Genomic DNA, 23515 nt, shown 5'->3' with positions numbered 1-23515 from the left:
GTGTGTACATCGGGTAAGAGTGTCAGGCTTCAGAGAGAGTCTGCAACTGCACAGAACTGTAGAGATATCAAAAACACTATGTGTGCACATGAGACAAGTATGCAACCTACATACAGTACAACAGGAGTTTCAGCGAGTGCAGAAATAACAAATAACAGTACTGTGCAAAGGTCTCAGGGCAACCATCAGATTTGTTGTTTTTATGTCGCTCCAATTCTGGAATCATTAGCCTTTGGGTCAGAATGACGTGAGTAAAAGTTGGACTTTTTGTTATTTATTAACAAACTAGTTTAACATGTCGATGTGTAATATTAGGACAAGCACGGCTTTGTGCCAGGGCTGTGCTATTGCTTAAAGGAATACTTCGCCGATGTGCATTTTGTGTGGAGAAGTGGAGAAATATCTTCATTCTTCACCAGTGACACTCGGTCCTGTTAGCGCAACTGTTAGCAAAGATGGCGGACACTGTTTACATTCTGGGAATGAGGTCTAAAGTGGGTCTAAGAAGGGCGGAGTTAGCGTTGCAGTTTCAAGCCTCGGACCAAGTGTCACTGGTGGGCACAAAAAAAAGAATGAAGACATTTCCTCGACTCAGGGGAAACTGAGGTTGGGAAGCACACATTTTCAAAAATACTACCCCTATTCTTGCAATACAAAGCTAAACGCAAATCGGTGAAGTATCTAAGTAACTAAGTACTTGACACTTTAACTTCTAGAAGCTGTTTTTTGTATTCGGAAAAAATGTAATTTGAGAAGTATTTACACCCTATGGTGATTACAGCACTGCCAAAACAACAAATGGTGACTCTTGCACAGCACTGCACACTTGGCCGGAGACTCAAATATTGCACTGCACCTCACACGACGAGGTGACTGTCACACGTTTTAAAAACCTTATAGAAATGTGTTCATATATCACTGGTTTTCCACTTTTCAACTTGTTGTCAGAAACATTACGCTCTGGTTATTACTCATCTCAGGGAAGACGTGGGGGCCTTGGCCTCTGTTAGCACCGTGTGCACAACGTTGGCCGTGCCCATCTCCATCTAAACATTTTTTCCCAGCAGAGTGGGCAAAAAATAATACTTTTTACACATCGAAACAGTTCACATGTGGACCGAGTCATATTTACAAATACTTTATATGCTTTGCTGTACGTTCAAATTGGCTACACGTGAAACAGTTTCACCACTGAGATGATGCATATATGCGTTTGCCATTTCGAAAGATTACTGTACAAAGTTTGAATGAGTATAGGATTCTGTAACAATTTGACCAAATTAAAAATGAAAAGGTTTGTGTAGTTATTAATTGGCCCAGGTCTGCAGTTAAGTGTGAAAAAAAAGAAATTTGGAGAGGTCATGCAGTGAAGTAGTGGGTAGACGTATGAGAACATAACACTGGCACTTTGGCAATGTGAGTGAAACGTCCCAATCTGACCCAAATAGTGGCTAAAAGATCAAATGTGAAACAAATGGCTACAGGAGTGTATCGGTATGCTGGTAGAAGAAACAGAAAAAACAGGCAACAACAACAATGTGAGCGTGTAAGAAATGCGTTAAAACACTATTTTAAAATGTCTTGTCCAGAAAGATCAAAATCGCTGTTAAGGCTTGAAAAGTGAGGTTTTCAGATAAATAAATGCACCCGTCGAGTTGTTACAAAGGTAACATCAGTGTGTGAGAGACAGTAGTGGTTACAAACCAGTACAAAGGTCCATACATTGCTGAGATTTTGGCATGTGAATTGCTGAGGTCGTCACAGTATGTACAGATTGTACTGTTTATCACTTTTTTTTTCTTTTTTTTGTTGTTTAAATGGCTCTTGCTTGTGAAATGTGAAATCCACGTCGTCGTGTGCGCACAGGTCCAAAAACATCCAGCTGACGCTTAAAGTCATGTGGCTCGGAATCAGCAGCAGCTGGAGCCACTTTGTGTCAGTCTACCAGGTTACACCATCGACAGGCGACGTGTTACAGTTTACAAGAACTCGACAGCTTGACAAGTCGAGTTAAAACGCACTTCAGTGTAAAAGTAGACAAGTGGACACACTCGTATGAATAGTAAGGAGCGTCCAAGAGCAGTGCTGTACAAAAAAAAAAGAGAAAAAAGTGAAAAGAGCTGAATGTGTATAGTGTAAAAGTTTAAAACTTTATATATATATATATATTCATATAATTCCTCTTGGGTTTTTTTATATTATCGTTTAATGGCATGTTTTATAGCACAGTCCAGCTGACATTTTAGAAGTGTATATATATATATATATGTATATATATAATTTTGGCTTTTCTTTATTGTTCTAGCGGCAATGTGCAAACACATTAATCGTTGTCTTGGCTGATCCGTCTTCTAGCGTCTCCTGGCTCATCTCCATGAAGCTGATTTCACAGGGTTAAAGAGCAAAAGCTCAACTGTGCATTTATTTACTAAGATTATCAATCCACCTGCTCTGCCATGGATTTCCCCCCTGCAGTGCAAACACGCCTCTGCTCCACAAGAGGACGCCATTTCCTACTAATCCAGGCCACACTCCTGACCATGTGCTCCCACTTTCAGGAGACTGTGAACACCCTGTGGGGGGGGAGGAAATACACTGGAGGACAAATAAGGAGATAGATAAACACTCCTTTTCTCCATTAAGAAAGGAAGATTTAACATCCCACAACACATGAGGAAGATTAAGGGATGTTCTCTTCCTCTCCAGCTCCTCCTTCAGCCTCCGGCTCAGTGTGAGAGTGCGTCTGGCGGCTCCATTGGGCCTTGTTCTTGTGCAGGTGAGCCATCATGGTCTGACTGAGCGGGCTGGGCTCTGTAAAGCGCTGCCACTCCTCAAACAGAGGCTCCACAATGTAGGAGATGAAACCTGGAACACAGAGCAAAGGCAGCTTGAAACTCAAGGGTTGGTGGGGGTTTATCTACCTCACTGAGCTGAGGTTAATGGATGTTCTTGGTGTTTTGAGTGAACTCACCTGTCTGGATGGCTGGGACAGAGTCAGCCTGCTGGTTGCACAGAGGACTGATCTCCAAGTCAAACTTTCTCTCCAGGTCACCTGTAATATCCATACGATAGTTGTCAAAACATTTTTTTTTAAAAACCCAGAAAAAATGACAATATTTACATGGCAACAATTGTTCTCTGATGTCACACTCTACTCTGTCCCTCTTCTAGTCAAATAGAAACATATTCATTGATAAGATACTGTGAGAAAGCTAACTGAATGACAAATAGTTTCCCACAACACACAAAACTACAGTTTCTCATTTGTAATTGTGTTTAAAAGGTCCCTCAAAATGTATCACAGTGAATTTAACAGTGAAGAGAGAAAAAGTGTCACATAAAAACGAGCTCAGGAGAACCTGCTGAGGTTTTTGTTTATCATATCAGCTTTTTATCCACATACAACCACCATTTTGTGAGCACTGAAACACTAATCTCCAAAATCTCCAAATGCCACCCTTGTGTTTTCGTGTTTAAATCCAAATCACTACTTTGGGAAAACAGTGATGCCATAATCCCACCTCTCTCTTGCGCTTACATTTGCTGTCGTCGTCTTTAGTCGTCGTCTTCTTCTTCTTCTTCTTCTTGTGTTTGGAGATTGCTTGGTTTATTCGCGTTATGATAACTTTTATTTTCTTTTCTTAGTCCAAATGGCTTGGATCGTTCCGTCTCCGTTTCCACGACGTACATACACTTATTCCAAAAAAGCTTTATTTAAAAAAAAAAAAAAGTTTGTTTTATGTTTCCTCTCTTTTTGGTGTATTTCTGTGGCAGCACTAGAGTGCCACTCACAGGCTCGGCATATGTACTACGGCGTTTAGAGCCATTTTGGGTGTTTCGTGTGGATAAAGACATTTCTTTAAACAATGCAGTGCTTCTAGAAAAAAAAAAAAAGACAAAAAAAAGATTGTGTAGATAAATGTATGTTTCCGTGTACTCACCCTGCCTGTAGAATTCCTCACACACCCTCTCACTCCACTGTTTGCTCATCTCCCAAACCCGACATGGGTTGCAGACGTCTGCACACTTCAGAGCAATCTAACGATACAGACACGGATTCACACGCAGCTTTACTATTTAAATACACATTGTTTCATTGCAATTAAAAATCAAAATGGCACATTTCTTCCTATTTTCTCTCACAAATTCTTTCTCACTCTAATAAAGATGCTCAAAATGGCAATTTACAATACTGTCCAAGAAGCAAACCACAGTGTGGAACATATATCCCTTTACAAAATATTATTGAGATATCATTATATTCATTAAAGTACATGCCTAAGTTTCATATATTCATATCACTATTTGGTGATTTTTTTTTTTTCAATTGAAAAAAGTAAAGGAAAAATCAGCTCAATGTTCAATAATGTTGTCAATAATTTCCCACAGTAAAATATTCATATAAAAATCCATAATAGGCGACGTTATGTTCAAAATGTGTTTGAGGTGAGTGTGCAGTATACGGTACCTGCAGCATAAAATGCCTGTGTGAAGCCAGCTGAAGATCCAGATCCTCGTTGTCCAGATGTTCTCGGAAGGTCGACAGGAACTCGTTCTGTCGGCTGATGTCTGTGGCCAGAATGAGAGATCCCAGCTGCTGCTCTATGTCCTGCCTGCGGTGTAGAACAATGATAAACCCTCCTCGCACTAAAATACTAAAATCATACTTTTCACCATATGACACAAGCTAATTAATAAACTGGATTACACTGAGCGAGTGTGTTCTTACGACATGTCAGCAGGCAGGTGAGACAGCAGCCCTGACTCTCGCAGCATGCCCACGGTTGACCTCCAGTGGTGACTCTCCAGCACAGATGTGTTCTGAGTTTAAAAAGAATATTGTTCAAAAAACAGACTCTGGTTCGCTCTTTGAGACCAACACCTTTCAAACACAGACACAGTGTTGTGTACCTGGTAGAGTGAAGCCAGGTGGTGTCTGGTCTTGATGAGGAATGGCTGGTTGACTCCAGGATGGTCCACATCGTGAGCCGCTGCCGCCATCAGACCCAGGAACACGTCCAGAAGGCTCAGCTGCTCTGCCAACTACAACACAGGGACGGTCAACCTTTCCACACTAAGGAAAACACTGAATCTATAGTGTTTATCACAGAGACCTTATATAAAAACCAGAAACTCTGGATGCAGGCCAAGCTGCACTCACAGCACCCTCTGCTGGACAACTTAATTATTTTGAAACGTCCAATGGCAATTGTAGGATGGGTATAGTTTACAGTTGGTACAGTGTTAGTGTTTAAATCATCACTGTGTTGTCATATTAAATGAAAGATGCATTGATGTAACTGTTTTGTTTAAAATGTATTTGAAATTAATCGATATCAAATCAAATCAGTACCTTATGATCCAGAATCAGCAGTGATACCCAGCCCGAGTAGCTGTGTGAGAGAGAGAGAGAAAGACTACAGTAGATTTTATTACCTTGGGCTCCTTCAGGTAGCAGTACATGGCTTGAGTGACATCTGCTGCATGAAGAGCATTGTGATAGGGATTCTGAGAGTGGTAGTCCTCCTGCACCATACCTGGTGAGATAGAACAACATGAGGTCAAAAAAGTATTTGATATTAATGCAATTAAGGCGAGCATTCAATGAAGGCCTAACGTTGAGGATAAGATATCACAGACTTAACTGACAACGATTTATCAGTTTAAGTGTTTGTTCAATAATTATAACAAGTTCTCTGATTTTTCAGCTTCTTAAATGTGAATATTATCTGGTTTCTTTGCTCCATATAACAAATAAAATCATTAAAACTGAATCATTTTGGTTCGTGGACAGGTTTGGGAAACACTGATCAACATTTTTCAACAATTTACAGACCAAAGAACTCGATTAACCGAAAAAATAATCAACAGATTAATAAAAAAAAGTTAGTTGCAGCCCTAGTCAGTACCTCATACACTACTTATTTTTACCAAGAGCTACAGCAACTCAGTAAACCAATACCTTCACACGGAGAAAACAGAAAAAGCTGAGAGTGGTTAGACATGTTTGACACAGGGAGAAACTAAACATTTATAATCAAATGATAATAAAGTTCATATTTTGAACCTTATCACCATACAAGTTCTCACTTTTCATTTACTAATGATGAGTGGAGTGACAAAGAATGGTGACGCTTCGTTTCCACGACGTCACACACGCGATTATTGTCCTGCTGTACGTGACACCGCCATTTAGCAAGCTGTGGATTCATATTCCTTCCCTTCAACAATGCCCCCACTGTTATTTCATCCATATTTGTTTGTTACTGTAGGGGACAAGAAAGCCGGTGCCCTCTTTGTGATGACTGATTGCAGAGGAGAGACAGTCGACGTCAGCCTGGGATTTTCTGTAACGTTAAACCCTGCTCGGCTTTCAAGATTATTCTGCCGCGGCAAAACAACCGCGGGTGAAACTGTTGAACAGCAGGTGATTTCAGAGGTGACAACTGGGACCGTTTTCATGTTTGAGTGCGGGAGGAATCATCACCATTAACATGTTATAAGAGAGTGTGTTCTAACTAAATAAATTAGATATTATATAGAATATATATATATATATATATATATATATATATATATATATATATATATATATATATATATATATATATATATATGTATATAGAATTAGGTTTCTTACCCAGGAACCTGTGCAGCTTGACCATATCCAGCTGGAAGTGATGAATGAGCCCGCAGACATTTAAGAGATGGCACATCAGAGTAACCAGGCTGTTTCCTACGACACACACAAACACAAATATTCATACGTGAACAGACACATCTAATGTCCCAGAGATGACATTTTATTGAACTTAGTGGTTGAGCGTGTGCAGAAGGAAATCAGGTCGATCTGTGATCTTACCATTTGTAAGACGATCGAAGAGGAAAATATCAAAGTTCCAAGTCCCTACTTTTGACAACATGTGCTGTAACAAAAAAAAAGAAGGCAAAACAGTTGTTTTTTTGTGTGATTCACATGTGGTGTACATGTGCTGTGCTCACGCAGGCAAGTGCAGGTCCTCACCGCAGCTTGTCCTAGGTAGTCGTCGTCCAGCAGGTGCAGGGTCCCGGGGGTGTGAGGCATCAGGCCTCTCAGCAGTCTGGAGGCATGGCAGTATCGCTGAAAGCTCAGCAGGCGCTTCAGCTTTTTTCTGGTGCTGGACTCGACCTCCCCCTGCTGGGCGCTGGCTGAAATTGCACAGACACAAGAGACATTTGAACAGACAAAAAAACCCCACAATACCTTACATGTGTTGAACATAATGAGATGTAAATGGTGCAGTGGTGCTGGATGCATGATGGAGTTTTAGCATTTCCCTGGAATGTATGCATTTTCATATCCAGATTTTTGCGTGAAAGCCCCTGCTGCATCAAGTAAACCAAAAAAGAAGTGTGTGACCTGCTTTTGAAAAACACAGTTAGGCTTAATTCACATATAAATCACAACAGTGCAGATTCTGTCCATGAGCTAGACTGGTTTGCTTCTTGGACAGCGTAGTTGAGAGAGTAGTTTGGGATCAACAACTGAAGTTCCAATGTTAATTCTCGACAGCGACATGTGTGGCTATAAGTTAACTGCAGGGTTACACACGGTCACAGGGGCTTCAAAACAGCCAGTGCAATCATTTTGCATTTAACATGTTGAATCTATTTATTATTCTGCATTATTGTGGGGTATTTTTATGTTTTATACTCCTTTATTGTTGTACTCAGCATTTTGGTCAAATGTGGTTGTTTGTTTGTATTATATAAATTGAAAAATGTACCTGACTTGACTTTACTGTATCCCATAATGCATCACTGGTAATGATTAACAAACAAAAAAAACTAGAAGACCAGAAGTTCTAACTGACCACATCCATAAAAATGATTAAATGTGCCATAAATTACATTTTTTTTAAATTAGTTAAAAGCACAATTAAAAACAGACTGGTCACACAGCTGAAGTAGTTCAATGGAGGTAGCACATTCATAATAACACAGACAACCAATGACAACTATGATGCTTTTTGTCTCACTGTATAAACTCACCAAACTAAGTATATAAACTTTAGAAATGTTGGATGCAAATGTGTTTTTCTTTTCTTAACAACTATTTTGATTTCTAAAGGAATGTATAGATGAGAGTTATGTGGTTGACATGTCCATGTCAGTGGATGAGGAGACTTACTTTTCAAGACGCGGAGGTCAATCAGCGGGTATGAACCTCGTCTCTCAGCCAGCAACACACCAGCATGACCAGTGCTCGGTCTGCCATCATCAGCTACATGAAAGAAAGACAAGAGGGTAAGGACGGGGGAGAAAAAGACAGGCAAGAAATAATAAATATTTTATTGTTTTACGGACGCATTGAATTGAACATTTTTGGCAGGGACAATCCCATCATTTATTAACCAAACTCAGAGTGAAGAGACTAAGGCTACATCCACTCAACCACCACATTTCCATTTCATTTCATTTCACTCTCTGTACATGCGTGTGCTGGTTGCAAACAGGAAGCCGATCCTCTTATCTGCAGATGTTTCCCTTGTTTCAGAAAGTGCAGCTAATGGTGAAAATTAAAAGTGAAGGTTTTTGTCTCGACACTGATTGTGAGGTGAAACTTCTATTTTTAATGGTTCCATTTTGTATTCCACTTTAAAATGCAACGTTTGAAACACTTCATATCTTTAAGTTCTCATCATTGCATTACATTGTTTGCATTATAATCATTTAATATTCTGAGAATATAGACTTTCTCCTGTGCCAATTCTTGTATTAAATTCCATAACACAATATTGCTGTGAAGCGAAGAGAAAAATCTAAAAGTTAGATGTGTTACCAAAAGCTTTCAGTTCTACTGCATTATTATTATTATTATTATTTACAAAGGTTTCTGTTTCTGCCTGTCCAGACAAATGAAAATGGATCCAGCATTCTCCATTTGCGTGTAAAACCGGAGCAGCACAGAGGATGTATCGCAAAAACCAAGGCGACAGACGGGTTGATGGCTGAAGGGTAAGTCGTGCAGCCGTGCGGGGCGATAGCAGCACAACAGAGCTCAGTGTTCACTTAAACTCGACAACATCAGCCGCATGAAAGCGGACTGAGAGTCGCTTCTAAAACAAGACGATCTTTGACGTTCACAGAATCACCAGGACATCATGCTCCTGGTATGAGTCCGCCCGAGGAGACGGGATTTCATGCCTCGGTGCAGCTGTTACGGCGGTGCGCGTCTGAACATTTTATTATTTAACAAATTGGTGATGCTTACAATGCGTACACTCTGTTCCCAGTATAACTATCCTTGTTGTTAGTGTAGCGTCACATACTGCAGCGTGATCGTTTGATGCGGTTCATTTTCAACAAAGGTGACCAGTGTGTGTGTGTCATATTTAGGTTTGTTTTTCCCACTACTGCCAAACAAGGGCTTTTCTGTTGGAAGACTCTGACAACATGAAATCCATTATTCAAACTACAAACAAATGTGTATTTCTCCACTGATTGACACGTTGACAGCATGTTTTCTCTGAAAATAGATAATAAGCTTTTTTTTTTTGTCTACTGCTGGAGATGTCTGGAGTCCTTGAGATAAACGTTTAAGTTTTAATCCTTGGCTGTGTTGGCAGCACTTATCAGATGAAGAGGGAACACAACAGCACAATGGCTCACTGAATGATGAATAGCAGGAGTTCGTTTTTTTTTTTTAAATGCACAATCCACACACCCAGAGGGCCGGGTGACAAGGTACACAACAAAAGTACGCTCTGACTCCGAGCACACATGCACAGGCATGAAATTTACACTTGAATAAACTAAAAACTATGGGAACACTGAATAATTTACATATCAGACGTGAGGAACTGGAGCACATTGTGATGCAGACGTCCCCCCCCCCCCCCACCATTTTTATGTCAAGAGCTATCTATCTGTAGATAGGGTTAAAGTTAACATGGGTTAGGGCATGCAGTCAGGTATTGGGGTCCTCGTGGAGAACAAAACCTGGTCCCAATGAAGCAAAACTGAAATTCTGAGAAACTAGTCTTGGGGAAAACACTCTACAATCCAAGTTTCATCCAGGTTTGATCCACTTAATGTACTGGGTGGCAATTTAAATTCAACATTGGAAAGTCCCAGATGCAGATATCTCAAGTGACATCTAAACAGATCAGACTGACTTTTGTCAGGCTTAAGTAAAGGTGGTAACAACTACAAGCAGGTACAGTTCTACACAGATCCAGATCCCTGGATCCAGTGAATCAAAATGTAAACATGTCAGGTGCTGTTACGCAATAAAAGCAGGTGACAAAGTGCTTAAGCCGTTTTGCTTTTGGCTTAAAGGGTGACTTCACCGAAAGAATAAACAGTATTATACTAATTTCTAGAGATCAATGTGTTATTTGATCAAGCAGACAGTGGATCGAAGATACATATCTCATTCCCACAACAACAGAGGAAGTTGGGATTTAATAAAATTAACAAAAAGTCGACGTCGAAATCACTTTCTTCAAAGAAAATAAAAGCCCTACACAAGTTTTATAAGTAAAAGATCTAAAAAAATTAAACACATGGTCAAATGTAATCCAACTGTGTTATAGAATGTGAATTAAACAAACACGGCAGCATCATAATGATTTTAAGTTTCTTCTTTACTTGACCAAGCGAAGAAAATGGGTGAAACAGCCCCTTGCTCTCTTTAAATCTATTACACAGCAAATGCTGCAAATCAAAATGCAATTACGCGAATCACAATTTGATAATTCACCCACGTCGTTCAGCCCTAGTGTGTGAGTGTATGTGTATGTGTGTGTACTTTGGAGGCCAGGTGGCTATGCATAAAACATCCAGTGGAAAAAAGCAGGCATGGTACTGCTATTTATGCATTTTATAGTCTGACAAACAAATTCAAACCACTTGGGGCAAGTGACTCAGTCTGTCAAAGAAGTGAGGCAGAAGAGTCCTGCTGGCCTTGTATGAGCAAAGAAAAGGGGAAACAGGGGAAAACCTTTGCTTTTTTATACCGCAAGCTGCCGGTGAAGGAGACGAGGAAATGCATCATGTGGAAAAAAAACAAACAAAACACAGCAGTAACAGTCACCTCCTTCTCTCTGTGTGTCACACGCACACATCACCCCTCTGGCTCTCCTCCTTTGCTCAAGCCATCTCTCCATCCTTCATTCCTACCCACTGGATCCTGCATCCACATCTCCTCTTTCTCTCCATATATAACTCTCCACTCCATCCTTGATTCCTCCTGTTCAACATCAACACTGTCCCCCCCATCTTCATCTGATCTGTCCTCTCGTTCACTGCGCCCCCACCTCTCCGTCTCCTCGTTGTCTTCCTCTTCTTATAAGTCTCTTTTAAGTGATAAATAGGTCATCGTCTCCATGTTGAGCAAGAACTGGGTCATTTAGGATGAAAACATGAATCGGATGGAAAAGAGGTTTGATGATTCAACAGTGCACATGTAACCTCACCATGCATATGCATGCATGCTCTCTCACACACACACACACACACACACACACACACACACACACACGGCCCCCACACATAATTACACGCACATATTCACTGAATCCGTGGAGGTTTGAAGGCACAAATTGTGATTTGTGCAGTTCTCCTTCTCAGAAAGACACGTCGCTGCCAATATGTCAATATATACAAACACAGCAGCAGATGTTTACTGCTTTTAATTTGTACACATGGACGCGTTGTGTCGAAAGACATCGAGCGCCGTGGAATCTCAGTTAAATCACAAGGTAGGTACGGTTTAAAAACATCAGCCAATGTGCATGGCACTTTGGTCTTACATGCTGTGCACCCAGACTTTCTAAAATAAATTTTAAACTCTATATAAATTATTTTATTGGTTTATTTGATGCTTTTCCATACAACTAGCCACAAAAAACACTAGTACTTTCATATTGTTGTCATGGGTAAGGTATGCGTGTTTTCATTATCAATTCATCTTGAGCCATTCGTTTTCTAATTTATTTTATACCCGGAGCCAGAACCAAGCACATTTGGACATTTGTTTTATTAATTCATAACAAAAGAAATTCAGAGAGCCACCCTAGTCCATGTCATATGTGAAAAAAATAAATATGATGGTGAAAAAAACCCCAGATACATCTTGAAAACCTGAGTCACTTTCACCATGTAAACCCTACTTTCAGACCTTTTTAGCTCATCCCTGCAACAGCAAATGTCAGAATGACTCACTGTCCCCGCACACAACGTGTCTCACTGCGTCTATTCTCCACACGTTGTTTAGCTTGACATTAAATATTGTGCAGACAGATTCTTTACCCTCTGTATGGATGAGGCCACCGTGATTCAAAAGGAAGGTCACAGGCAGCAGCAAGCACACTTTTTTTTAAATCTACTTTTCTACCTTATGAGTCACTACTTGCGCACGGGTAATTCCCCAAAGTGTGAATCACCTTCTCATCTTAAGTCTTTAAAAGCTCATTCAAATCTACCAATAATGAACCGGTTTTTTATCAGCTTGTTGGATCAGCTTGTTATGATTAGATCAGTCAGTCCTTGTGTCATCTTGATATTTACATTATTAATGATATGAAGAAAAAAAACAAGACAAAGAAAAATCCCTCAATGCAAATGGTGAAAATGTTCCCACAGTCGCTTGTTGCTTCTTTTTTTTTTATCACCATCATTGTTAAATAGAAGATCAACCATATCACTGTCAAATCATCCCTCCTCCATAAAGTAACTCATGCCAAACTGTCACCAGTGTTACTTGGCATAATCCGTGTTATGCCACCAACAGACAGACAGACAAGGGCTGGATTGATGGTGTCACATCGATGTCATCAGTGCAGCTGTGGCTCAGCAGATGGTTACTCCGCTTTATTTTAAATGGACACACTCTGGCTTTACAGCTCTAAATCCCCTCCTTCCACCCAGATGAACTTCTCTAGCCGTGGCACTTGCTGACCAACGTGCGCGTAAACATGCTGCGGGAGGCGGGCTTTATAAAGATACGCCGTCATACACTCGCACATTGACAGACAACAATGGATGCAGAGGAATATAGTAACAACGTGGTAATAGTGTGGTTTAATATAGTGCTAGTATTATAGTAATACCAACTTATTTGTCAATAAGCTTGGTAATAACAATGTCCAGAATTGTCCAGGTAAAAGCTTCATAATGAGAATCAGCATTGGTGATTATCATATTATAATGTTGAAATTCATCCTTCCTTTTTTTTTGTGTCTTATTTAAGTGTTAAGTCTTTTGTTATTTTTGCTATTTTATTGTGTGCCTTAAGCTGGGAGTCAGTGCAAAATTTCATTGTGTCCTCATAATGACAATAAAAAATTCTTGAATCTTGAATCTGATGTCCCACACACACACACACAAACACACACACTCTTCCATTATTAATGTTAAGCGTTACCAAACAAGGTCATTTAAGTACAACAAACGAAAACCTAATTCTCCACAAATCATTACGTTTAAAGACGAAAATGTGCCCAAAGGAACCCGTCACGCAGAGTTCGTCTCCCTTAAATGCATGTTCACGCATGAAGAGGAGAGCTGCTCGCTCCAAGAGACAGAATAAACAAACATGGCACGACTGACGTTTATAAGAGAGCTGACGCTTTACTGTACATGCACGTTACCTTCCAGGTGGGGGCTTCTGTTCTCCTTGTCCTGCTTCAACTCCTCTACCTCATCCTCCTCCTCCTCCGCTTTCACCCATGTGCTCGCTTCACTTCTCTCTGACCCTCGAGGGCCTCCCCTGCGTGCCCTCCAGGCTGCCCGCAGCTGCCGTATGAGAGCAGGGAGTTCCAGGGCAAGTGACAGGCCCCCACAGGTGACAGGAGGAGTCCTGAGTGGACCCCACACTGGTGAGTGGGCAGCTTCATCTGGACAGACCCCGACGTCAACCCCGACACCAAGACCTGAATCCCGCATTCTAACGTCTGGGCCCCAGAGACCTTCTAACACTGGCATCCTCACACCATACAAAGGCGAATGGATGCAAGATTAAAGCCAAGAGAGCGGAGAAAGTGAGAAAGAGGAGGACAAATAGGAACGGTGGGACAAGAAGTCCAGAGGAGAAAGAGTCACCCTCAGGTAGTGGTAGTGAGATAGATGGTGGGAAGTCTGGATGTCGGACAGAGGAATAAAAAAAATGCAAGGAGAGAAAGAATATTCAGAGATAGAAAGACTGAGAGTGCACTGATGAAAGAAATAAAGCCAAAAATACAAAGCAGACAAAAGCCAGAACAAAGGAAAGAGAATCCGTCTGTATTGCTGTCTTCCAGAGTTGGCCACTGACAGTCTGCTCCCTCCTTCTGCCGCATTCTCTCTCTCCCCTCCACAGTCTCTCCTTCGCTTGCGTTGTTGTGGAGAGTAAAAGCCCCTCCTCCCTCCATCCCCACTCTGCGCTCAGCTCTAACAGCACTCTCTAACCATGCCTGCGCTCTGCTCCCCGAGCGACAGACCAATATGTGGAAGGGGGCCTTTGAGTTCACAGACACGTCCTCTGTCTAACGGTCAGGTCAGTGGAAAGAGGGCTATACGAGGTGAACACTGACACACAGACACTCACCGGTTTGCACAACTGAGGTTGTTTGCACGCTGCAGTGACTGCAGCCGAAAACAAAACCTTACCTCGAACCCGAACAAGAAATTATGGTTCGAAAGCTGTGGTCCACCCTTTACCCAGCAATGGATTGCTCCATGTGACCAAAACAATTGAAATAGAGAACAATGTCAATAAAAATGTAATAGAGCCCAACGTGAGGGCTTTATATTGTTTTATTCAGCCAACCAAAAGTCCAAAAGCACAGTGTATCATATCAGCTATAAAGGCTCGCTCAGTCAAAACAGTAACAAAAGACCTAGTGTGATGATGTCATGGAGCAGTGTGGGGTTATGGGATTGGTTTTTTTTTGCCTTGTTTGGTACAGCTATGCATTTGCACCATATGGAGGTAGCTCTCAGGTTTGCTGCAGCAGTTACAGCAGAGGCGGTAAAGCGCATAACGTCATTTACAGACGGATTCAAGTGTTACATATTATACCTTTAAATTACAAGGAGCCAATTAAGAAAAATCCAACATTTGAGAGCAGAGCGTAGTAAGACTATATCGTATAAATAATTTATTGATCAACACATCAATTGGCTGATGTCTACTTGTTTTGTTAGCGTGCATATATTAATAACACAAGCACACAGTGAGAACAAACTGATGGACTTGTTCTGCTCGAAGGTAAAATTAGGTACATGGCGTACTGTGAGTCACTCTCCATTAAGGCTGTGCTGTGATAAAAACACTTGGGTGGGTTTGTTTTCATTTATTTGCTCCAATTTCTCCATTTCAGGTGACTAAGCAGCCTTGGGCTTAAACACACAACTGAAAGAAAGAAACAACACGGGAATTGTTCCACTCGTACATTATTAGATGGTGTTAGAATAGAGGAATTCTAGATCGCTGCAAGAACCATTCGATCATTATGATCGAGCAAATCCTAGAGATCCACTCGCACACAGAAGGATTCCCTCTTTCATGAATGTCGTACAAAAGGCTGAAAACACTTCAGCATCAGCAGCGTGGAGGCGGTTTAGTTACGCAGTCAGATACTTCTCAAAGTACACACTGTAAACTCTGGACAATAGCCAGCACTTCTGGACACAAGAAGTCCAAACTACTCAACCACTTTAAAAGGAACAATCTAAAAAATTTGACTCGGGTTAGAGTAACTTCACTTTATCTGCATTTCACAAGGTTCCGAAAACATTAACTGTTATCACCAGCTGACGCATATTCAGAGTGGAAAAATGGAAAGAGGTGAGTAAGTATGTCATGTTCGATCCAGCTGAGGATTTTGTGTCATTCAGTGTGTTTCAATGAATGATATGTAGATTCCATTTAGGCAAGGGAATCGGTATTGATTCCCTTGGTATATCGGTAGATACTCACGTTTTTGATATCGATATCAGACACAAAAAAGTGGTATCATCCCATCCCTAGTTCTATTAAGTAAAACATCCAATTATGCAGGCAGGGATTTCACATGAAGGAAACTCCAACCAATAAAAGCAGAATGAATGTAACACAGAAAGAACACGGCAATTCCAAACCACCTGTCACATGGACAGGGTTCGGGTATGAGAGGTATGACATTTGTATTGTCAAATCACCACTGACCTCTTCTACTACATGTGCAAGAATCATGCTGAACAGTACAAAGAGACTCAGACTGCAGATGTAATCTCTTTAAAAATGGATTCTGTACATGAATATGTCTGTCGGTAAGGGAAAACATTTTTGGGCCTGGGAGTCTGAACAATCGGGATTAAGCAGGATTTGGTTACCTGAAAGTAGGGAAGATAATGATCAGAATAAATGTCCCGTAATTAATGATTTGAGTATTGCTTCTAAGTGAAAGTTGAAGAAACCTGTCATTTGTGGTCATAAGTCATAATATGTGCTGTCCTTGAAAGTGTGCACCGCATAAACATGATATCGATATATACCAAACATGACATATTGCTATTAAAGAAAACTATATAGCACTATATATTGGCATTTATTTATTGCCCAGTTCGGCCTGAAAGTAAATGGTCCATATGAAGAGCAAAAGAGGCAGAAACCAATGGTTTTATTAATTTCCATTTAAAATAGCTGTCACTTCATTAGACAAAAATGTGATATTTTAGATGTCGTCTTTCAAATGCAACTGGATTTTGCCATCTTACATTGCTTGATGGACTGTTAACTGTGAATTGTAAAAGATTTTTACAACAAAAGGAGGTAAAGGCTTTTAACTCTGCAGAGACAGTCCAGTAAAGGTAAGACTAACAAGTAAAGATATGATATTTTATCTGCAAATGGCCTAGGTCAGGACTAAACATTACATGGGACTGAATGGGCTTTTCCGGCCGCTGAAAACCAGAAGTCACTTAGTAAACTACAATCCAGTGAGTGCGAGTAGATCGACATGTAATCATGAAAGGATGCAACTGCTACATTTTCCCCTGGAAGGTTCCCTTGAGAAACAGTCGCAGGCTGACAAACACGCAGCGGCACAGACGGCACATAGCCTTGACTGTCGCATATCAGACGCAAAAAAAGAGACGATTGCGGGAAATCTCGAGACAAAGCGTGTTAAGATAAAAGACGTAGTCTGTGGGAAACTCTGCAAAGCAGGAGATGTTGAGCTGGGTAAAATACATCGTGGCTATGTGCTAAGTACACAGTTGTTTTGTTGTCATGGTGACGGGCAGTTATGTAGTGTAAAACATAATTTTTTTTCCTGTGGGATGTAGTGACATCAGGAGAAACAAAGCAAACTCTTACGATCTCCATAATCAATTAACCAGCAGTGACCTCATTGGTCGGGATGGTTATTGTGTTCCCTCGGGACCGACTCTTATGCGATTTTAACAGATGAGGAATTGAGCTGCAGGGAGAAAAACAGCAGCAGCAAACAAAAAAAGCAAAGATTGAGAAATTTGACACTCTAAATTGACCGTAGGTGTGAGTGTGAGAGTGAATGGTTGTCTCACTGTGGCCCTGCGATGGACTGGCGAACCGTCCAGCGTGTACCCTCGCCGTATGTCAGCTGAGATTGGCACAGCAGGTCGCGTGGAGGATAAAGCGGTAGAAGATGGACGGAATGAGGCTACAGAATCTTGACAAGCTACAAATTAAGACGCGCACACACACAATGTGTTCATCGTCTCGTCAGTGGTGAAGCAGTGATGTAACAATATTTAAATTTCTCACTCTTACTTCACCACCTCTAGCAATACTGTCTCTAAATAGTGGAGCTGTCCCGTTACCTGCTCTCTGCACTCTGTTGTGTGTATGTGTGTGTGTGTCTGTGTGTGACTGATCTTATTTCTGATTCCCACCATCATGGCTACATTTTCTGGCAGCTTGCTGTAGATAAGTGGGTCAGTCGCTGAATGAAATGGTCTGGTTTTTTTTCCTTTCATGGTAAAAACTAAAAAACCGTATTAGTCAAACGTTTCCTTCACAATTTTAATCAAGTGGAAAAAACTTTGCTTTGGCTACATCTCAAAGTCTGAATCATCAAGGTCTGAGACTGTAGTTATGATTAACAAGACCACATTTGAGTGTCTCCAGTCCAAACAAAAAAAAACAGGACTGAGAAAGAAAAAAAAAAGCCTTACAGCGTTCTCAACTTTTAAAGTTAATTTTAATGTACTAAACATTCAACTGAACAAGGGGGGGATGTGGGGAGAAAGCAAACATAGCATAACATTTCTGTTTAACACAGAGATTACATGAGGGGTGAAAGGTTAGTGTAAACCTGGAGCACAGTTCCCAAATATTTGGAAACACCAGCTGACTACACATTAACAACCGTTATCACTGAGGTTGTTGAGGTCAATTAGAGTTCTTACCCAGCATGCGAACTTGTGTGGCATTCTGCGCCGACCTTTTAAACGTGACAGCTCCACACCTCTGTGGTGGGGAAAAAGATAGAGAGAGAGAAAGAGCCGGGATTAATATTAGAACACCCAAAAACACACAGCATCAGGGAATCTGGCTTAAAACTGTGCCAAAAGACATGGTGTGTGTGTGCCATCCAACCAGTCAGCACCATTTTCATTCACACATGCCCTGAAAAAAATCACTTTGATTCAATAATAAATGTATATTTTCACAATTTAATTGATCCAGTCAATCTTTCACCTTAAAATTCCCAAAAAAAAAAAACACATGCTGATATCAGTGTAATTTGTAGTTTTCACACACACTCAGTCACTGCAATTAATATTAACATCTCAATCTGAATGCTGAATTTGAAAGAGGATTACAGGGAGCATCAAAGTGTAAGAAAGTAAGTGCATTAAGCAACAGTGGCATTTGCTGTTTGTGTGTGTGTGTGTGTGTGTAGACCGTCAACACGGAAAAAGTGGGTCAAGCAACAAAGTGGCATAAACTGGCAACAAATCACACATTAATCACATGCTTCCGCATGGTTGGTCCCCAGGGTCTGCAAACTTAAGTCTTTTTTTCCTTCCTCAGATATTTTCTATCAAAGGTGTGTTTGTGTCATGTTCAAATCATAGCTTTGCTTTTCGCAAATAGGTCAGACTTAGCCACAGAACAGTTTAGTACATTTATTTGTCCATAATACACTGATTCTACTAAATGTTACAGCAATAGTAAGTAATGAGGAATGTCACAGAATACCAGTTTTACCATTTAAAATGGCTTGACTGAAGATCAGCTAATAGATCAACTGACATATTGTGTCAACTTTTAGTCATGTCAAACCTCTATTTGTGATTAAGATGTCTGCTGCCTCGCTACAACCCCAGCCCCCCCCGCATAATAAAACAAGTGGTGATGGACAAATATTTTCTAACAACAGCCCTGCCTTTCTTTTGAATCTGCAACAATAACACTTTGTCCATCTCTGTCCAACAATTTCAAATAGATAAACTACATTATCAGTGTGGCAATGTGCTACACTGATTTGAAGCCTAACTACACTACAGTTCAGCTAGATTCAAACTGGTACATGTTCCAACTGAGGTCATTTATTTATAATAGCTAGTATTAATGCTATAATAATTATAACGGAACAATGAATACGTGCAAAGTGTAGATAGACATGGTGATGAAGACCGGGGCAGGTACCCTAGCAGACCTTAAGGACAATACACATGTGTTTGTTATCTGGTGTTACATCATGTTCCATATTACTTCTCTAGAGGAAAAAAAGAGTCATAAACAAGTATTTTGAGTAGGTGGATTAACATTTAATTAGCCCACTGGTGTTTACTGGCAGAAAGGAAATGGGTAGATGGAGTCAAACCAGTGGGAATGGCTGCTCACTCATCCAGCCCACATGGTTCTTGCTTGTTTATACCCTGGTCGGTTTTTTTTTGTTTTCCACGATCTGTAGCTCTAAGTTCACGTCATCATTATTCACCTGATCTGGACAGCCCTGCAGTCACATCTCCGTTTCTGTTTATTTACGACTGACTGTTGTCAAGCTGTCAAACTATTCACATCTCCTCTTTATGTTCACCACAGATGGTGCACAACATTATTATCTCAATTGCAAATTCATTTCAATCACACATTTGAATATATATATATATATATATATATATATATATATATATATACATATACATACATATACATATACACACACACAGTTATAGACTTCAGCTTCTATTGAATAATACAATAGTGTAACTGTTACACACAATATTCACTGCCACTAGATGTCATCCTAACACAGGACCAAAACAAATGCTAAGTGGCTCACAACTCCGGCCTCTCTTGAGGTTCTTGTTTTTTTTAATTGAATTGGCTTTTTATCCACACAGAACCAGCATTTTGGGAGCACTGAAAAGCTATTTTTGGATCACAATGGGCAAAAATGGCATGCGCTCAAGTGCCCTCTTAAGTCACAAGACACACGCTAAAGTACCCTCTAGGGTGGTAAAAACATGAGGAAGTGCCCTACTGACTGCCATTCATTTGTGGCCTCTAAAGCAGGTTCTTTCATTCCTGGTCCTGGGGACCCCGTATTTTTTAGATGTTTCACTGCTCCAACACGCCTGATTCAAATAGTCAGCTCATCAGCAAGCACTGCAGAAGCCTGATAACGACCCATTTACTCAGATCAGGTGTGTTGGAGCAAGGAAACCTCTAAAATGTGCAGGATCCTCCGTAGTGGAGGAAAGTGATGCAGTGCCCTATAAGATGCCCTTGCAACTTAATTTCCTATGGGTGTCCTTCCAATGAAAAAGGGTGGCGTTATGAAGTTCACTACATGACAGTGTCCTTTGGGTGTCCTTAGAGGAAATGACATTCAGTGCTGTATAGAAAATGTCCATCTCTGTGATAAAAAGTGAAGCTGTGCTGTAAAGGATGTCCCTGTCCCGGAGAGAATGTGAGGAATTCATCTTTTCCTTTTAATTTTCGCCTCTGCCTTTCCAAATGTCGTCATCGCCTTCCTCTTGTGTTTGGAGAATGTTTGGTTTGGATTCACATTGATGATGACTTTTATTTTCTTTCCTTTGTCCCCCTGGCTTGGTTGGTTTATTCTGCCTCCGTTTCTGTGGTTGTATACATTGAAATGTATACTTATTTAAATACAACTTAATTAGAAAAAGAAGTTTGAACTTGCTTCATGCTTTATGTGCATGACCACTGTTTCCCCTCTCTGTTTATTTGTGTATTTCTGTAGCAGTGTTACAGTGCCATGTACAGGCCTGACACATGTACTACAGCAATAAGTCATTTTGGAAGACATTTCTTCAAACAATGCTGTGTTTACGGCAATATTTGAGGAACAAAAGAGATTATATGGGGTATAGGGAGAGTTCTGATTCTGTGTGGAGACAGCGTCAGGTGACAGGTGTGTTAATAATGTTCTTGTGCTCTGTAGGACGTCACAGTGTAGAAAGTGGGCATTTTTCAAAACATGAATCCACCTAGGTGTCATGTTACTTCCCTGTTGATCCAAGCTGGAACATCTAGACTTTTAAAACATAAAAAAACTTGCATGCCCAATTGCCATTCAATCAACCATGTTTTAACACAATGCACAATATACTCAAGTTTATCTCCTGTACGCATAACTTTAAAGTATTTGCACACACACGCAAGCCAAATGAAAATATATGTATAAAAGTATTATATATACTGTATGTATACATAAGGTTGGCAGTGTTCAGGCTGCAGGCTGAATGTTGTAGCCAGCAGTGCAGCTAATCAAACACAGTAGCATACTAAATAATACCAGTTTCAGGTATTCAGGACTAGGACTGATGATATTAACTTTGACTCGAGCACTGACTCCTTTCAGACCCTGAAGTTAGGGGACAAGGACTTTCTTAACCGCCAAAAGATTTGAAATTAAATATTGATAGGTATAGTATAGTAATATAAAACCACATTTAATTATGTGCAAAGTATTTTTATATAACAGTTATTACAGCACATCTTGGAACTGGACTTGAACACAAAAGGACTCAACTCTGACTTTTCTTTCTTCGACTTTGGTCTTGAACACTGTGGACTCAGGACTACACTGTGGACTCTCCTTTGTACCATTAGACCCCAAGGTCACTATATACTCACATACCTGCAATCTTAACATGTTCAACCTCAGACTGTCAGTAACTACAATACATCATTATCACAGACTCTGTAGTGAGCATTTAATACATTTTAAAGGTCTTAAAAATGATCATTACAGGACTTTATAGGGCAGGTGTACCGACAAGTGGTACCAGGCCTGTTTCAAAACAAGTGTTTCTGAGTGTGTGTGTGTGTGTGTGTGTGTGTGTGTGGCTCAGGTGCCGTTCAGTCTACATACCTCGACCATTAAACAGGACATTTAACCATCGTGGCTCCTCGTGGCCAGCAAGTGAATGCGACGGATCCAGGCGCGTGCTGAGTGTTTTCATGTCACGGTGAAGAAGCACAGACAGACAGGCAGGCAGCACTGGACAGGACTGTACCTCACACCGCGGGATGAAAGGTGACCGTGTCCTGTCTGACACCTGTTTTTACCATCATTGTTACTGTTTACAAAAAGAGAAGCAGGAAAACCGCTCCGTCCTCCTCCCGCACGAGTGTCTGACCTCACAAACGTCTGCTTGTTAAAGAGACAAGGTGAAGTTGCCGCGTTCGTTTCCCCCACCGCGCCTGTGTCCGCGTGCACTCAGTGCGTACGTCGAGGAGCCGCAGCGAGAGGGGAGGGGCGGGGCTGGTTGTAGCATCACAGGGGGCGGGACATGGAGAGGAATGAACCAATCATCGCTGGATACACTCACCGTACAAGTGGATGTCCTCAGTTAAATTGGTTTAAATTGATTAATTGATTTTATATATGTATAGAGAGAAAGATGTTCTGTATTTATATAGAGCTTTTCTAGTCTTGATGAACTGCTTTAAGTGGTGTTAACTGGTGTTAAGTGTCTAAGTTAAGTCTTCATTTAAGTACTTCAGTCAGCATTTTAGAATGAAATTAAACAAAATATTAGGCACAAATGGACCCTTGGCTGAAGCCATAATTTATGAAAACGTTCATCTGTAATGTTGACTATTGAAAATCTTGTCTTGGAGAGGAAATGCTGACACCTGGTGTAGAAGAAGGACTTTATAACACTTTATCTTCAGTGTTACTGTATGTATGCAGTTCACTACACTTTGTATTATATCCTTGTTTCTCAAACAGTCAAGCTTCCTCTCGTGGTACTTGAAAATGAAACAAATGACAAAATAATGATAATGAATTAAAATTAATAATAATTACAGTCACCTTATGTCTCACTCCGTCTTAATCTAATTTCACTGTACCAGTGCGTGAAGTATATGTGAGGAAGAGGAGGATGATGAGAGAGAAAAAGTCTGTATAGCTGACTTTGTTCGGCCTATTCACACCACTGTATTCTAACCTTGGTGATAATGCTGTCAGTTGTTCACTTCACTTACAGAGCAGCATCTCTTTGTGGTGAACAAAAGGGGAAAAGACCAATAGTCATA

The 23515-nt window shown here is 40.6% G+C and overlaps 1 protein-coding gene across 2 annotated transcripts; it reads right to left on the bottom strand.

The window, feature by feature from the left end:
* Window positions 1-1122: 1122 nt before the first annotated feature.
* LOC131443880 (cAMP-specific 3',5'-cyclic phosphodiesterase 7B-like) lies at window positions 1123-22709 on the bottom strand. 2 transcript variants are annotated; one of them, XM_058613938.1, is made up of 13 exons: window positions 22344-22709; window positions 18397-18457; window positions 8171-8263; window positions 7025-7188; window positions 6863-6926; window positions 6641-6736; window positions 5437-5537; window positions 4912-5043; window positions 4730-4821; window positions 4469-4613; window positions 3942-4038; window positions 2972-3052; window positions 1123-2865 (listed from the first exon to the last, which is right to left on the bottom strand). In XM_058613938.1, the coding sequence occupies exons 1-13, from the start codon at window positions 22362-22364 to the stop codon at window positions 2681-2683; spliced, it is 1332 nt and encodes a 443-aa protein (XP_058469921.1). In that variant the 5' UTR covers window positions 22365-22709; the 3' UTR covers window positions 1123-2680. The 2 variants fall into 2 exon arrangements, with proteins under 2 accessions (XP_058469921.1, XP_058469920.1); XM_058613937.1 differs by lacking the exons at window positions 18397-18457; window positions 22344-22709 and adding an exon at window positions 13635-14552.
* Between the last annotated feature and the right edge of the window lie 806 nt (window positions 22710-23515).

This window comes from Solea solea, chromosome 17 (genome assembly GCF_958295425.1).
Source record: "Solea solea chromosome 17, fSolSol10.1, whole genome shotgun sequence".
NCBI classification, from domain to species: domain Eukaryota; kingdom Metazoa; phylum Chordata; class Actinopteri; order Pleuronectiformes; family Soleidae; genus Solea; species Solea solea.
The sequence above is the reverse complement of the archived record's forward strand: the minus strand, read 5'-3'. Positions and strand labels throughout refer to the sequence as shown.

What these genes read in the sequence shown, in the direction of transcription:
- LOC131443880 (XM_058613937.1), bottom strand. Translation starts at nt 13,968, where the DNA reads ATGCCAGTGTTAGAAGGTCTCTGGGGCCCAGACGTTAGAATGCGGGAT. An exon ending in GCTACCTGAAGGAGCCCAAG is followed by an intron (nt 5,044 to 5,436) that starts GTAATAAAATCT and finishes CCTGTGTTGTAG; the next exon opens with TTGGCAGAGCAGCTGAGCCT. An exon ending in ACCTGGCTTCACTCTACCAG is followed by an intron (nt 4,822 to 4,911) that starts GTACACAACACT and finishes TTTTAAACTCAG; the next exon opens with AACACATCTGTGCTGGAGAG.